Source organism: Panonychus citri, unplaced genomic scaffold (genome assembly GCF_014898815.1).
Source record: "Panonychus citri isolate SS breed McGregor unplaced genomic scaffold, ASM1489881v1 Contig00045, whole genome shotgun sequence".
NCBI lineage: Eukaryota > Metazoa > Arthropoda > Arachnida > Trombidiformes > Tetranychidae > Panonychus > Panonychus citri.
In genome coordinates this window covers 288,914-305,764 of record NW_026515450.1, presented here as the reverse complement: position 1 = coordinate 305,764, position 16,851 = coordinate 288,914, and the positions used below count along the sequence as shown (strand labels likewise).

Genomic DNA, 16,851 nt, shown 5'->3' with positions numbered 1-16,851 from the left:
TTTTGTTTTCCATTTGCTTGATTGTTTCATTTTGTAAACGATCATTTTTTGTCCGGCCTGAAATATAATGTATCTTTTTAAGGATAAATTAATTACAATTAGAATTACATAAATATCCACTTCAAACCCGAAAAAACATATTGAAAGTAATTAAATAAACTGTTATTATTATAATTTAAATATAATAATAGAGGGAAAGATGAAGTGATAATTAGTTGATTAGATTTAAATATATATCTGAGAGATTATGATTAGATTTCTCATCCAATATATTTAGATTAGAGGGAGAGAGACAGATTGATGAGCTCTGGAAATTTTGAGCCTAAAAGGAGTTAATTTTTTGATTTTTTTCTAAAATTAATTGAAAACTAAATTTGCTTCGTTTTGATTACAAAATTTCCACTTTTTAAATTAAATTAACAAATCGAAATTGATCGATTTACAACTGAAAATTGATCAAATAAATGGATTTGCTTTTTAAATCGAAAATCGGAACAATAATTGTAAAAGGATTTCTCTTGATTGGTAAATTAGGACACCACAAGTTTGTAAACATGAAATTCGGCAAACAAAAAAAAGACTCTAAGAGGTTTGGGGGACCGAGTGTGTAAAGTGGTGATTTTTTCATAAGGTAAAATCCCTTCAAAACCTCAATGATAGTAAGCAGATTAAGATTATTGAGGTTTTCGGAAATCTTTTCCTGCATATTTAGCAGCAGATCCTAATTCCTCTTCTATTCTTAGAATTTGATTGTACTTGGCCAATCGTTCTGATCTACATGGAGCTCCAGTTTTGATTTGTCCTGTTGAAAGACCAACAACAATATCAGCTATGGTTGAATCTTCAGTTTCACCAGATCGATGAGAGACCATAGTTCCCCATCCGTTGGATTTAGCCAAGAGATGACTAATCCCAAAATGGAAACAGATATTAAGGAAGAAAAAGAACAAGATTAGACAAGTAGCAGAAAAAGGAAAAGAGAGAGAGAGAGAGAGAAGATGCTAAATGATGAGACTTACGCTTGAATAGCTTCACTAATGCTTCCAATTTGATTAACCTTCAAAAGTAAACAATTGCAAGCCTTTTTTTCAACAGCAGTTTGGATTCGTTTTGGATTGGTGACTGTCAAGTCATCACTAAAGTTGTCGAGAAAAAAAATTCAAAATTATAACTATAATCAATGATTTGAGACAATCAAAATGTTGATGATTTTGGGAATGATTAACTTACCCAACAACTTGAAAGTTAACACTACCGGTAAATTTACTCCAACCTTCCCAATCATCTTGATCGAAAGGATCCTCAATTGAAACAATTGGATAATCAGCAGCAAAATCTTTGTAAAGTTGAGCCAATTCATCAGGTGAAACCCATTTACTGGCATCTGACTTGGGGTTCTTGAAATCCAGATCATATTTACCATCTTTGAAAAATTCAGATGCAGCAACATCCATACCAATATCAATCTTACCAATGTAACCAGCGTTACTGATCGCCTCTTTGATCAGTTCAAGGGCATCCTTGTTGTTAAGGATGTTGGGAGCAAATCCACCCTCATCGCCGACACTGGTGGCATCAAGACCGAAACGTTTCTTGATAACCGCTTTCAAATGATGATAAGTTTCAGATCCCATTCTCATGGCCTCGGTGAAAGAGGTTGCGCCGGTGGGTAAGATCATGAACTCTTGCATGGCAAGTTTATTACCTGCATGAGAACCTCCATTGATAACATTGAATGCGGGAACGGGTAAAATAATATTCTTGTTTTCAGCTAAATCGGCAATATGTTTGTATAATGGGACACCCTTAGCAGCGGCACCAGCTTTACAGACGGCAAGTGAGACACCTAAAATAGCATTGGCACCAAGTTTGCCCTTGTTTTCGGTTCCATCAAGTTGAATCATAGCGGCATCTATTTCCTTTTGCTGGGTTGGTTCAAATTTCTACAGAAAGAACAGTTGATTATAAATAAATATATAAACATCTATGAATAGGAACCCATAAAATCAGTGCATAGAAAAACAAGAAAATAAAATGAAAGGGAGAGCAAGAGAGAGATTGAGAAAGGAAATATAGCAATTTTCAAAGCTAAGAAATCAATTTGACCATATAACTAATGATCAATATTGTGAATTTCCACACCCTAGCAACAGAGACAAAGGTAGGAAAAAAATAATATTCCAAGTAAATTTACCCCAACAATGGCAGGAGCAAGAATCTCGTTGACATTTTGTACGGCCTTAAGGACTCCTTTTCCCATGTAATTGGCTTTGTCTCCATCCCGAAGTTCAACAGCTTCATGAGCACCAGTAGAAGCACCACTTGGAACAGCAGCTCTAAACAAACCTATCAAACAGGATAGAAAACCCAAGTAAAGGTCAAACATTGAATAAGATTTAGAAAAGGTTCAATATCGATTGATTAAAAGAGAATAAAGAAAAACAGAAAGAAAAAAAAATTCTCACCTTTATCAGAGATAAGATCAACCTCAACAGTCGGGTTACCTCGACTGTCGTAGATTTGTCTTGCTTTAATTGATTGGATGGGCATCTTTTTCTTTAACTTTCTAAGAGACTTCATGATTAGGTTGATAGTTTGATCGATTAAGGTAGAAACAATAATAACAGTAATTTTTATAAATCCAATAGCCAATCCAATCCAAATGCGGACAACAACGAAACAGGAATGAATTAGAAGAAAAAGAGTGACAGGTAAAGAGATAACATTATAAAAAACATTAATTCCAATCAACAAAATTGAGATAATTTTGGATTTAACACAAAGAGAGACAAAACTAAAAACGGGATTAAAAAAAATCAACTAAATTTTAACTTAAAATAGAAAAAAAGAAAAGTAAATGACTTGTTGAGAGAAAATTGTAAAAAAAAGAGAAGAAAAGAAAATGATTCTATCAAATGTTTAACCATTTTCGTTGGATACTATGAGGATAACTAATTGTTGCGAATATGTTTACAAATTAACGATGTTAATTAAACAATTGAAAGGAAGAAAAAAATGAAAATCGTGTAACAATTATAACAAAATTTTCTTAAATAGAAAAACAATTAAGGAGAAAACGAGAGGACATGATGAACTTACCTTGGGAACAAGAGTAACTCACAGAGGAAGAGAAAGAAGTAGAATGAGGAGAGAAAAAGGAAGACCGAAAAGAAAGAGAATTGAAGGGGGAGCCACATTCAAAGAACATTTCAAGGTCAGAATCTCTTTCGATATTTTCAATCTTCTCTGTCTAATTCACCCTCTTCTTCTCTTTCGATTTACTCTCATGTCTTTCAAATATCCTCTCTTTCTCCCCATCGTCATCATCTTTGTTATAACAAATTAAAGTGAATATAAAAAGACTCTCTCTCTCTCTCTCTCTCTCTTTCTCTTTCTCTTTCTCTTTCTCTCTCATGAAAGGTAAGCCTTAATACTTTGTGATACAATTGAATGTTGGATAAGCCAAATGTCAAGATAATCTTTAGGCTCATTGGTTTGTCTTAATCTTTTTCTGGATTATCTTTGGAACGTGTTTATCTCTGATTCAGGGATGGAAGAGAAATAACCATGATGATACTTTGTTTCAATTTCATCGAAAGCTCTTCAATAGGTGAAAATAGATTTTTTTTTTCTCTGTTTACATTGACTTTTTTTCTCTCTAAATTTAAATTCTTTTTGTTTCAAACATTCACTAATTACTTTTAATTTTTTCTCTCTCTCCCTTTTCTCTTCTCTATAGGTTAATGTTTAATTTTGATTTACTTGTTCGGATTAAAAGAGTACTTATGTTTGTGTGATGTTCTGGATTAGGTTACAATGGATGGAAAGAGAAAAGGATAACTCATTGTGCCCACAAAGGCCTACACATGACCCACAACACCCTCATCCACCCACACCCTCCCTCATCCACCCCAACACTCCTTCAACCCTCCCTAAAGTTAACCCATTATACTGTTACGTAAACTCATTTTTAGACTTTTAACTATTTTCTCTTTGTCCCTTTTTCTTTTCTCCTCTCCTTCCATTTCCTTTTTTACTTTTCCTCTCTTTAGAAATTGTACAAAAAGGAGATCCCTTTGTGGAATATACAATCTTCCCTTCTCCATCATCATCCCACTTCTTTTACACTTGTGACCTTGTCAAGGTCAGGTCAAGATTTTTGGGTCACCCTAAAGGGAGAATCACATATTGCTTTCTCAAGGTCTTTTCTCCCTTCCATTATCATCAAAGCGACACAAAAAAAGACCAAACCAATAACATTCATCTTTAGTTTGATCTTTTTTGTTGCGAATTTATTTCTCCCTCCCTCTCTCTCTCTCTCTCTCTCTCTCTCTCTCTCTCTCTCTCTCTCTCTCTCTCTTTCTCTTTAAAATCTAGTAACACACAAAGAGCGTTAATAGATAAACAGTAAGTCACTCAATCAGCAAAATCCACTTTTAGCTTTAAACACAATTAAGACTAAAAAACAACGAAAATTTTCCGATATCAGTTACTTAAAAATCGGAAATTTGATGCTTACAATTTAATTGTTTGCAAGCCGTTTTCAGCGATTATGTAAACTAATCAATGACGACACTATTACATCATTTTTTTTAGTTCTTCCACAAAGAGAAATATATTTTTTAATTGTTTTTTTTAAATCTTCTGTAAATTACATTGAAATTACAGGTGAAGGTGAATTTCCTTCTTGCTCTGAAGGTTTCGATGATGATCGCAGAGTTTTTTTTTCTCAATCCGTTTGACGAAAAAAAAAAGGAAAAAAGAGACAAAAAAATTAATTGTTGGATTATTTGTGAGAGAGGGAATTGATAGAAATGGGTGAGAGAAAGAGTTAGGGAAAGATTAAGGAAGATGAATTTATGATGTTGATATCAGAATGATAGAGAGAGAGAGAGAGAGAGAGAGGTAACTTATTTCACTTTTAAATTTCAGGTATTTGATGAGAAACAAATGCATTTATGTTTCAATTACAGTTGATTTAAATGTACCAAATGAACCTAAACTTTTGGTTAGTATCGATGATGGAGAGAGGGTTTGATGAGGTGTAGTCGTGGTGGAATATCAAATCACTGGGATGACAATTTTTACATAAAGGGAGGATGTTTGTTGAAAATGAGACTTGCCAAAGTTAATCCTTAATTTGTAATTCAGATTAATTAATAATTAGATTACATGTAACATCAACTCTCACGGTAACACACACAGAGGAGATATACAATAATACACATGCATTGAAAATTTATCCAAAATGATTTGCACTTAATCAGAAAACTTTTTTATCCTAAATTGTTGATGATTTGATGACAAAATGATGGCAATTAACGGTTCAAATGGGTCATATAACTTTTTTGATGGATTATCTTATCGGTTTCTCTACTATTAGTATGAATGTGAAAGTTTCGATGGAAACAAAAAAGACATTATTACAAATGAGAAGGTGAATTGAAAAAAACTTTGATGATCTCTTCCAATGATTAAGATGATGATGACGATGGCTAAATAATTCAACTGCTCTCTCGTCATGATGAAAACCAACAACCTCTTGAATGACTCTCTCTGAATAAGATTTGTTCGGAATTGTGTTTTCTTTTGGTTTCAAGTGACAAAATAAAAGGAATCAATTTGTTTTCCATCTTTCAGTATGTGTCGGATTTTGGCAGCAAATTTACTCGAAACAGGATTGGTTATATTTTGTGATTGTGTGTGTGGATGTTTAAAGTATTTTTGGTGATTAAGTGTTAATTCAACGGGTTACAATATAACAGCGAAACATAATTTAAACTCTAGAAACGGGATTTCTGATTTCCCATCACTGAGAACGGAAAAAAATAATATCGAAAAGGGAAAAGGGAGTAATCCAAAAAATGCTCTTTTGTCTTGATTGCTCTTAATGATTTGTTGTTGTTGAATGTCTCTTATCATCTGATCTCCTCCAAAGAAAATTGAGCCAACTCTTTAATTACTGGTTAATTGTTGGCATAGTTGATTGGGTTGGGGGAAGGGAGTTTCGTGATTGAGTTGGTATTTTATATGTATATAAGTCGCGCAATAATTTTTACAAAATTGTTTCACTTCTTTAGTTGTCAATAGGAATTTAGTTGTAGAATTATCTTCTTTTCATCTTTTTGTAAACACTCCAGTTCCAAGCAATTTAACTGTTGCCGCAAACTGTGTCCACCCAGGGGTCATAATTACGATATGAAAGGTCATAGTTTAACAGAATATTCCCAAAGGTCTTTATCATATCCTTCATGAACGTGTTGCAATAAAACTTTTCTTCGACTATCGCAGTACCTAATTGATGAAAAAAAAACCATGATGACAATCATTGAAAAAAAAGAGAATGAATCAGACAAAATTGATTAGTCATTGAGTAAAAACAAACAAAAAAAATGCTACAAGTATTGAAAACTGTGTAACAATTAAAGGTCTCTATCAAGAACTGAATAATAATTAGAATATAAAATTAGTTATTTTTACCTGTATTTATCTTGGACTCTTTGCTTGATATCAACAATATTGTCCTTTGTTATATCTCGTTCAAGGTATTCAGATAATGTTTCAGTGGCACTTTCCAAATCTTTCTGATTATCTTCAAAAATAATTGATTGATTATTTTTAACCAGATAGTAAGCGAAAACGTAAGTGTACATCAAAGTCTCTCGACACAAACATAAAACATCAACAGCCTTTTTGAGAAATTGTACTTCGATCCAGGACATATTGTGTTGTTGCATCTCCTCCATTTTCTCCTTTATGGAAGCGTAAAGTTTATGCTCGAATTTTAAACTTTGCATATGGTTCATGTAACGATTACAATAGAAAAGGTACCGTTGAAGAGCAGCTCGAGACTTTTCTTGGGCATCACGTGCTGCTTTCGCTTCGTGCTCATCATAACGATTACAGCTATACCTGAATTAAAGGAAAGAAAAGAGAGAGAGAGAGAGAAGGAGATAAAAACAATTAGAATCAATATCAATAGTAAATAATCATGGGAGAGATGGGAAAAATTAAAGACACAGAAAAATATATAAGAGGAAGAAAAAAAAATATGAAAAGTGTTTAACTTATGCAAATTAGATCCAAATATTGGGTGTGTTGGTTAGGATTAAAAAAAGAGTAAGCGATAAATGAAAAACGAAGTCAACACGAGTCACACATAGCGGAGTTTTATAATTGATAATGGAAAATGCAAAAGAAAATAAATCATACATAAAACAACAAGTAGAGATGAGTTAAAGATAATTAAAACTGATAAAAAATTGATCAAAATCATGGAATAGAGATAATGTTCAGTGTATTGATTTGTTGTGAAAAAAAAAGTAATTGAACACATGACAATAAAAAAGGTAAAAGGTTGAGAAACTTTGTTCAACAAGATGAAGAAGAAAAAAATTAGGAATCAATGACCAGGTAATGATTGTGTCTGGATTTACAATGTTTACTATTTAACTTTTTTTCTGGTGGTTTGTGCTCATCGCAATTTGATACAACCCAATGGATTTTGTTTGTGTGGCGTATCCACATCATCCATATCAACAAACAGACAAACAGACAAGAAAAGATATAAAGTAAAAGTGTAAAGATTTTTCATTCAATCATAAAAGAGATGATAATGAAAGAAAAACAATGTAAGACAGAGGAGATAGAGAGAGAGAGAGAGAGATAAAGACATAAAGATAAGATGAAGAAAACAAGGAAGTAAATTATCTTACCAAGAGGTTCCATGTGGCTCCCAGGGTCCAAGGCATTGCCAACAGAAATCGGCTTTACAGTTTTGATTCTTACAAATCATATGGTTACAACCACCATCCTTTTCTATGGTTACATTACACTGAGGACACTCTTTCGTATTGGCTGCTATCCAATTGGATGTTTCACTATCGTCATCACACTTTTTCCTCCAAAGTTTAAGAAGATCACATTTGACCGGCTCATGCCAATTTTCACCACACAGGAAACTAGATGAGAGAGAGAGAGAGAGAGAAAAGATGGATTGAAGTTAGAAGATAAATTATTTGGTTCTGAGTTTTGTAATGAGGGTTAATATAATATGTGAAGGGAGATAATTATTGACAGGAATGGATGGAAGTTGAATCGTGTAATTGTTTTACCAGAAAATAGTTCCACATGTACATTTAACTGGCTGAAAATCTATATATTGAACTTTTATACTGTGGCTACATTCTGGCTTTGGACACCACCTTAACAATCTATTGCACTGGTAGAGAGAGAAAAAAAAAGAGAAAAGAAAAACATTAAATGTCAAATTAGATTGGAAAGAAAACGATTATTTTAGAACATGATGATGGATAGATTTAAAAGCTTCCATGGTAAATGCTTGAATTGAGTAGATTGATTGAAAGTCAAGAAGACAAAGGAAAAGAAAATCGTTGATTAACTGCTTACTTCGACAAAACTGTTAGTTATTAAGTGTTGGTATCTCAGTTTAACTTTATTATCAGTAATGAGATTCATGACTGTTTGGTCGTCGACAAGAATGTCACAGGCATGAGCTGCACAAGAAATCTTGTTTCCCATTCCTTCTTCCATAATTTTGGTTGTTAAATAATGATTCCAACAATCTTTACAGAATCTATGACCACAAGCAAGGCCAGTTAACATCTAAGAGAGAGAAAGAAAAATATCAAAGAAAAATGATCATTAGATTAACGTTGACACATGTTAATTAATAGATAGAGTCATTAACTTACTGATGCTGGAAAGTCTCGACAACATATTATACAAGTTTCCATTTCATGGGAATACGAGAGTTTCTTTACAGTTGAAAAAAGAGAAAGAAAAAAAAAATAATTAATAGAATTCAAAAACATAAGAGAGAGAAAATAAGAACGACAAGGTAATCAGGAGTAAGAAGGTAGCAGAGTATTGGAAGTAAAAAGTAAGGAAGAAGAAGGAAAAAAAATTAGGCCAAGATATTGGTGGTTATTGGAAGATTGAGATTGAGTGGAAGTGTAGGTTAATTGGAAGACATGAAAAAGAGTTAACTGATTTTTATTGGAGATTTCTCTCTTTCTTAGCCAATCTCACCTTAATTTGTTGATTGTTGTAGGCATCAGCCGGGTCTATGATATGAGCTTCACTAAATAGAACCTTTCTATCCTCGTCATAATATCTTTCATAGAGTTTCTCCTTGTCCCATTTGAAGTGATTTAGAAGAATTCGGGTTATGGTTGGTGGAAGTTGTACTACATTGTTAACTTCTCGTATACAGTCTTGCATATGTTGCATAATTTGTTCAGTAGTTAATACTTCAAATGGAAAATCATCATCCTCCATACGATCACCACCGGACATGTTAGCAGAAACAACAGGCTCAGAGTCAAGTAGAGCAACCGATAAACCATCATCATCATCTCCACCACTTGATTCATTTCCAGAGTCATCTTCGTCCTCCTCTTCCTCCTCTTCTGACTCGTTGTAAAGTATTTCAGGATCTGATTCCATATTAGACATAATTAACTACAATAGATTATTGTTGTTGAAGTAACACCGAGAAAAAGGTAAACAAAATGAAAGGTAAAAAGAAGATGAAGAAAGAAGGAGAAAAAGAAAAAGACAGAAAAGAGAGAGATGTGAGAATAAGAGAAAAAAACGGATCAGAAAAAAAGAGAATATAAGAGAAAGAGAAAAAGAAAATACAGACAGAGAAATTTAAAGAGAGAAAGAGATTGATAGAAAAAAACAGTAAGAAACAACAATTATTCAATGATAATTAGAAATTGTGATATGGTGAGATGTGAATGGTGTTAGATAAAATTCATGAGAAAGAAAGAAAAGAATTTAAATGATGAAAAGAGAGAAGTAAACACGAAGAGGGAGAGAGAAGGAGAAAGAGAGAAAAATAGAGAGAGAGAGAGAGGGAGAGAAAAGGAGAGAGTAAGAATGAGAAAAAAAGATGAAAGTTGAAGCACAGTAAATGGAACAAATTAGAGACGAAGAGAAAGAGAAAAAGAGAGAATAAATTGAAGAAAAAAAGGTCGCTCCAAATGTCCAATAATTCTAAAGGTCCACTCAGTTCTCAGATCTCAAATTCTCAAGTTCTGTTCTATAAAAAAATACAAGAGTAACTCAGCTGACGAGCAACAAGGAGGCAAATTTAAAGAAACTCCGACTATTTAAATAGAAATCGAATTTAACTTAACCTTCCTTCCGCCAGGTGTCACTCCAAATTCTTCATCCTGGTGACATCTATTAGAGAATCAACATACTAAACTTTGATTCTTGATTTTTGTTGACCAGAAAACTGAACGAAAAATGAAATAATATGAAAATAATTAGGAAGAAACAAAGGATTCAAATAATTGACGATATTTTCGATATTTATTGAAACGATTAAGTGAACGACCGAAAAGTTTAGACAAATTTTACAAAACGTTTCTTTTTTCCCTCGAATTTTGTTTCTCTATTTTTCTCCAGGTAAATTTGTTTGTTTGTTCATTTTTTTCTTCCTCTCTATTGAATAAGATAAACAGAAAGATGATCAAATTTCATGATGATGAAAAAATCTAATCTTCCAATGCCCATGAATGTTTCATGAAGATAAATATTTGATACGAGATTCAAGTGGCTCCACCAAGTTAACCATTAGTTCATTTGATTTTCTTGATCAGAATCAAATTCAGTCTTGACTTCAACCTTAGCAGTTAAACTTAAAGGATAAACAGTAACGGAATCTTCATCATCCTCATCATCTTATCATCATCACCATCACCAACACCACCGACAACAACAACAACATCATAATCATCATCATCATAAATTGTATCATCGAAAAACAGAAAAAGGTAAGTTTATTTGATCAATTTTCCTTCATCAAAATCACCAATTGATGTGAAGAAAAAAAAATAAACATAAATAATCAACATGATCAAACATCAATTAAAGTGAATTCAATGTTTGTGTGTTAAATCAACAGTTAATTTCCATGAATTACCTTTGGACAATCATATAAGCATATTAGCAGATAATCAACATCAATTAAATTGTGTAAACAGAAAACAATTTAAATTGTGACCAAAAACAATAACCCAAAGTGATTTAAATTACCTAATGATGATGAGAATTAAAAAAAATTACATTAACCTTAATCAAGCTAAAAGAAAAAACCATAATTACTAAGTAATCATCATCAATCATTTCTTTTAAATTGTGACGACAATTAGCAAATAAAATCTCAATTGGATTAAATCACAGACAAAATTCACCATATAAACAATCAAAACAATTGAAATTAGATAAGCAAACAATAAGATAATCAAACAACAATTTAAAAATTTTCTTTTTCTCATCTTGATGATAATAATCATTGTTCCCCTCAGGCAATGTTTATTATCTTGAGTTGATTCACAATCTAAATTGTTGTTATCATGAGCCCAAAGTGTTACCATGATAAATTTTTTCCAAAACTTTTTCTTCAAAAGAAAAACTATTCCCATGGAAGATAATTTCCCCTCTCTTCCTTATTCATCATCATCATCATTCTCTCTCTCTCTTCCTCTCTTTTATCATCAATTTCATCTTCATCTTCATCTTTTATCATCATATCATCATGATAATATGATGATAAGAAATGTTACCTTGCGTGTAGAAAGAAAAGAAACTTTTTTCTTCTCCTCATCAATAGTAATTCAACTTTAATCTATTCTGTGGTATTAGGAATTTTTTTTAATCATCATTAAGATTAACTAATCAATCAATCAGTCGAGGTTAAAACCACCAGTTAATTAACTTATATTATGATTAAGGTAATACAATTTACTGTGAGACTACAAAAGCAACACCCAAGTAACAAATTAATTGTTCAATGTTAGATTTTTGTTGAAAATTTTGTATTGTTGTTTCATTCAATTCAATTCTTGCTCATCATCATCAATACTACTTCCGGTTGATATTCTGATCATGTTGATTTTACTATAAGTGACTAATATCTTGATAATAACCCTTGGAGTTTTTTTCTCAGTTCTGTTCAATTTAGATGAAGATTTTTTTTCCTTCCTTAATCCAAAAGCCATCATCTTCATCATCTTGCATCTTAATCTCTCTCTATTTCTTTCTTTTCTCTCTCTCTCCATCATCATCATCAGTATCATCTCTGAGTCTCTCGTTTTTTTGCCACTATGATGACAGCTCATGGATTTGTACAAAAAGTGAGCTCAAATTCATCTAGTAAAGATCAAAAGAGATGAGAAGAAAAAAGTTCACCTTGATATTAACATTTCTTTTGATATTATCAACATTATCAACTATTTATTAAAGTAATTAAACAATGAAGTAAACAATGAGTGAAAATAGGGAAGATTAATTATAATCATCATTAATTTCATCAAAAAAATCATCACCATCTACAAAGAGGATCAACAATTAACATTAAAAGGTAAGAAAGTTCAATTAATAAGTTACCTATGGAAAAATATATTTTTTCCCAAATAATTTCAATCTTTTCAGAATTACCATGAAGATAAAGATGAGAGAGAGAGAGAGAGAGAGCAAGAGTGAGAGAGTCAGAGAATGACGAAAGAGCTTTTCATAATCGAAATGTTTAAGAGAAGACAAATTTACCGTTAGATTAATATTAAAGGTTTGTCATCATTTTTGTCTCATCTTTATCTTTCATAATGAGACTGATGGTGTTATTGGAAGATGATGAAGATAAAAAAGAAATAGAAAAGATTTTCTCTCTCTCTCTCTCTCTCTCTCTCTTTCATCATCTTCATTCAATACTGAACATAATGTAATATATTGAATAGACTTTGAATGCAAATGGAAATGTTAACATTTTCACACTCTATCATCTTCCTCATCATCAGTCTTTTCATCGTCAAGTGCACCAAATATATTACATGGAGAAGATGATGAAGATAAATCAATAATAACTCAATAATTCTGACAACTGATATCCTTTTCTGTGTTCCAATAATGATCAACTTATAATATAAGTTTATAAGTTTAGTTGAGAGAGAAGGATAAAATTATTATGTTCTGATAATGTTCATGATGATGATCAGTTATATTTTTTTTTCTTCATCAGATTTTTATCATCATCATGTATTCACACAATTGAAATATCAATAAGTGATGAAACTTTGGGTGTAACTTGATCAAGTTTGAAGTAAAAATGAAGACGAAGAAAAAAAAATTGAGTTGATTTATTCAGTTCATTGGGTCAATTGAATTGAATATAATGTAACCATAGTGAAAGAAAACTAATAATTTACTTTTAGAGAGCTGATAATGAGTATTAAGAGAGGTGGAGATGATGAGAAATCATCATGATCATCATGATCACAACTCACTCATCATCTTCATAAAATAATAGAATCAAAGAAAACAAAAACAATCCAATTTGAAAGAATAACATTTTCCCGCCTTTATCGAGTTCTAATCAATTTTTTCCTCTTCAAGTCTAAATATTGAAAAGAATGACCAAGTTACAATTAACTATAGACAATTTAATTATCATTAATCCAGTTGAATGAAAAAACAATCAGCCTGATCAAATATATTATACAATCATTATAATGAGGAAAATACTAAAGTTAATTAACTTGATAACTCATTAACTGTGTAAAGGTAAATGTTGATTAACATAATATAAATGAAAAGATATTAATCAAATATATTAAACAACAATTAGCTGATTTAATAAACTTATAAATTTGTCTATTAAAATGATGATGAATTGATATGGAAACGGAAACGGATCTCATGTTAACAAGTTGTTGTTGTCTATTCTCATGTTAATGATATGATTTTCTAATTATCATGATAATAATTAACGATATTCATTGAATAATCAATTTACTAATAGAATCTTTTGTTCATAAGGATTAACGAAACTTTTTTTTTTCTTTATTATTGTTTTCTCCCAATTTACAGATTCGAAAGTGAAAAAGTTTTCTCCTATTACTTAGTCGATCTTTATATGCACAGTAATTTAACCTGTTGTTTAATTATAACATTAGAACAATTAACTAATTATCAAATCGATGATGGATTTAACTGTAGACTCATCAACTTATACAATCACATTGAACTCAGCTGATTACAACCTTAATTACAATGATTCTGTTAATTATAACGGGTCAATAATTGGCTCTGATAATCATCCCAATCAAGAAACCTTTTCAATTGCTGAGACCATAATAATTGCCTTTATTTCCGGATGCTTCAGGTAATTAAATTATCAATCTAATTAATCAGCTGATTGATTTTTCCGTTAATTTTAAATGTATTTTGTTTTCAAACAATTTATCAATTTGAAAATGTGCTTTTGATTGTTGATCAATATGGTTGAGATACTAAATGAATATTAATGATAAGATTAACTCTTGATCAAAAGCAGATTTTGTTGTTCCCTACAATTGGTTAATTGTTTCATATGTATATTAATTAATCACTAATTGTTTTTCTATGTTTTTGATTATATTATTTACTCTCATTTGATTAATTAAAGTATTATAACAATTGTTGGTAATGTTATGGTGATGATTTCATTCAAAATGGATAAGCAACTTCAAACTATTTCAAATTACTTTCTATTATCATTATCAATTGCTGATTTTTTAATTGGTGAGTAATTTAAATTTACTATTATCAACAATTAGCCGTTTCTATTTGATTTTCATTTGATGGTTTCCATTTGATTGATTAATTGATTTGGTTGACTTTATTTATCGATATGTTGAAACATTTGATTGTGTTTTTTTTTCTGGACTAACAAGATAAAAATAATAACGGTAACGATATAAATCATTTGGTAATCAATTGATTGTCTATTTAATAGACAACAAGTCATACTCATGGGAGGAAGATAAAATGTTAGAGATGATGAAGACAAGATAGAGGAAGATGGATAAAAAAGTGAGAGAGAGAGAGTTAGTTAGTTTTATGTGAGTTCGAATTGAAAAAAAAACTAAGTAAGATTTTTGTTCTAATGGTTTCGAGTTAGACTTAGGAGGTGGGAAGAAGATAAAGAGGAAGAGGAAGATGAAGATGAAGATGAAGATGATGATGAAATAACTTTGATTCTGTAGGTAAGAAACTGTAAATTCTGTTGGTTATCCAACCATGAAAATAGTTGAACCAATCACTTTGACCACAAATAGTTAAGGAATGATGAAGATGAGGGACATAAAACGGAAGGTGGGAAGTGGGTTAAGAGAAGATAATCAATGGATGATAAAGATGATATTTAGAGAGAGAGAGAGAAGAATTAATATAATAATTAGAAAAGAAGACAAAAAGATATCGAAAGAGAAGAAAATTGTTTCTTCTTTATTTTTTCAGCCTCTTTCACAGAATTGATCACGTATCATCCTTTTCAACATTCAAACTAATTAAATATCAATCATCATCATCACAACCACCGGACTCATGGTAATAAAATCAATCATTAAATTAACGAAAAAGAGGAAAAGAGAGAGAGAGAGAGAGAGAGAGAGAGAGAGAGTAAACTCATCTAATAAATCAATCAGAAACACTAATTGTCTGAACAGCGAAAAATAAACAAGAAAGTTTAAATTCGATAAAAGTTCCAAGTGAAATTCTGACTGAATTTCACAGAATTCTAAGAAATTTTTCTTTATCAACTGAACTTTGTGACCTTTTTCATTGACCATTCATCTCAATAAAATTCATTCCTCTCTCTCTTTCAGGAATAATATCAATGCCACTTTTTTCTCTATACACTCTATTGGAACGATGGCCACTCGGACCCTTCATATGTGATACTTGGCTTGCTATTGATTATTTAATCTCAAATGCCTCAGTTTTAAACTTGCTCATCATATCTTTTGACAGATATTTCAGGTAAACCCAGAACTTTCTTTGTTTCACTTGCACCATGAACCAGAAACTTTCGTGATAAATTTAAGTTATAACGATATAATTATATCTCAAACAAGAAGCTTTTTCTTTTTCCATAACAAAGTTTTTCTTTATGAACCGAAAATTGAAATGACAATCAATACAAATGCTATTATAAAAATAGCTGAACATTTAGTTGAATTTATTAGCTGAATCACCATGATGAATATTATGGTGATGATTAAACTTGCAAATCAATTGACTTGGAAATTTAGCAAACAATTAGTTTAACTGCTGTTACTGTTTGCACTCCAATCACTTGATTATCATGATCATCTACAATATGTAATAGTTGAGAGTATTCAGAATTTTTCTCTCCCAGAATTTAAAGTTCATGTAAAATCATGAAGATATTTTTTTTCTTCCTTGACAAAAAAATTGAAAGTTTCCAACTTTTTTATTCTGATAAATAATTTTATCGATACTTATAGTAGTTGTCAATTGGATATAAGGTTAATGCTTGAATGATTTCAAATTTATGATATAATTTCAGGGCTGGAAATGAGTACGATCATACTAGTGAAATTCATGAATATATTGATCATTATATTGGTTATTATCCTGAGGTTTTCACCTTAACATGATAACGATAAATCATCAAATGACCAGAATGTTTGTAAGATGGACAATAAAAATAAGAAGGTCAAGAAGGAAGGAAGGAGAGAGAGAGAGAGTCAGAGAGAGAGTCAAGGAGAGATTAAAATTTTGCATGAACATTTTTCATACCAGAATTTGAAGATTATCCCTGATAATGATCATTATTATGTATTAGTGTTTATATCTAATAATATTATTAATAGACAAATAGAGTTGCTTGGGTGGACAGTCCACTTGGTGAGAGTATGAGGAAATAGGAGGTAGAGGGTATTCAAAAATGAATCAACATTTTATTTGTCTAATTGACCAACAGAATGGACAAGTATATACACAGGGAGAGGGGCGAGGAAGGAGAAAAAATTGTTT

The 16,851-nt window shown here is 31.2% G+C and overlaps 3 protein-coding genes and 1 long non-coding RNA gene across 5 annotated transcripts in view; 2 read left to right on the top strand and 2 right to left on the bottom strand.

The window, feature by feature from the left end:
- Positions 1–147: 147 nt before the first annotated feature.
- On the bottom strand, positions 148–3,239 carry LOC128398136 (enolase-like). Its single transcript, XM_053358965.1, has 6 exons — positions 3,100–3,239; positions 2,466–2,574; positions 2,195–2,346; positions 1,231–1,943; positions 1,020–1,136; positions 148–906 (listed from the first exon to the last, which is right to left on the bottom strand). Exons 2-6 carry the CDS (start codon positions 2,548–2,550, stop codon positions 675–677), a joined length of 1,299 nt encoding a protein of 432 aa, XP_053214940.1. The 5' UTR covers positions 2,551–2,574; positions 3,100–3,239; the 3' UTR covers positions 148–674.
- Positions 3,240–3,365: 126 nt separating this feature from the next.
- On the top strand, positions 3,366–4,275 carry LOC128398143 (uncharacterized). The gene is made up of 2 exons (XR_008327060.1): positions 3,366–3,610; positions 3,740–4,275. It is a non-coding gene; the product is annotated as an uncharacterized LOC128398143 (long non-coding RNA).
- A 1,444-nt stretch (positions 4,276–5,719) lies between these two features.
- On the bottom strand, positions 5,720–10,078 carry LOC128398132 (E3 ubiquitin-protein ligase arih1l-like). Of its 2 annotated transcripts, none has more exons than XM_053358956.1 (7): positions 9,052–10,078; positions 8,715–8,777; positions 8,410–8,625; positions 8,115–8,221; positions 7,716–7,961; positions 6,481–6,906; positions 5,720–6,294 (listed from the first exon to the last, which is right to left on the bottom strand). In XM_053358956.1, the coding sequence occupies exons 1-7, from the start codon at positions 9,475–9,477 to the stop codon at positions 6,207–6,209; spliced, it is 1,572 nt and encodes a 523-aa protein (XP_053214931.1). In that variant the 5' UTR covers positions 9,478–10,078; the 3' UTR covers positions 5,720–6,206. The 2 variants fall into 2 exon arrangements, with proteins under 2 accessions (XP_053214931.1, XP_053214930.1); XM_053358955.1 differs by having other exon boundaries at positions 6,481–6,912; positions 9,052–10,076.
- Positions 10,079–10,248: 170 nt separating this feature from the next.
- LOC128398142 (muscarinic acetylcholine receptor M5-like) overlaps positions 10,249–16,851 on the top strand; it is a 58,084-nt gene continuing 51,481 nt past the window's right edge. Inside the window, exons 1-5 of the mRNA XM_053358970.1 lie at positions 10,249–10,808; positions 12,108–12,397; positions 13,900–14,194; positions 14,477–14,592; positions 15,678–15,831. Of these exons, the coding sequence (XP_053214945.1) occupies positions 14,010–14,194; positions 14,477–14,592; positions 15,678–15,831 (455 nt within the window). The 5' untranslated portion in view covers positions 10,249–10,808; positions 12,108–12,397; positions 13,900–14,009. The remainder of the gene's footprint in view (positions 10,809–12,107; positions 12,398–13,899; positions 14,195–14,476; positions 14,593–15,677; positions 15,832–16,851) is intronic.

What these genes read in the sequence shown, in the direction of transcription:
- LOC128398136 (XM_053358965.1), bottom strand. Translation starts at nt 2,550, where the DNA reads ATGCCCATCCAATCAATTAAAGCAAGACAAATCTACGACAGTCGAGGT. An exon ending in TTGCTCCTGCCATTGTTGGG is followed by an intron (nt 1,944 to 2,194) that starts GTAAATTTACTT and finishes TTCTTTCTGTAG; the next exon opens with AAATTTGAACCAACCCAGCA. An exon ending in GTTAACTTTCAAGTTGTTGG is followed by an intron (nt 1,137 to 1,230) that starts GTAAGTTAATCA and finishes CGACAACTTTAG; the next exon opens with TGATGACTTGACAGTCACCA.
- LOC128398132 (XM_053358955.1), bottom strand. Translation starts at nt 9,477, where the DNA reads ATGTCTAATATGGAATCAGATCCTGAAATACTTTACAACGAGTCAGAA. An exon ending in TAACTAACAGTTTTGTCGAA is followed by an intron (nt 8,222 to 8,409) that starts GTAAGCAGTTAA and finishes TCTCTCTACCAG; the next exon opens with TGCAATAGATTGTTAAGGTG. An exon ending in AGAGTCCAAGATAAATACAG is followed by an intron (nt 6,295 to 6,480) that starts GTAAAAATAACT and finishes TTCATCAATTAG; the next exon opens with GTACTGCGATAGTCGAAGAA.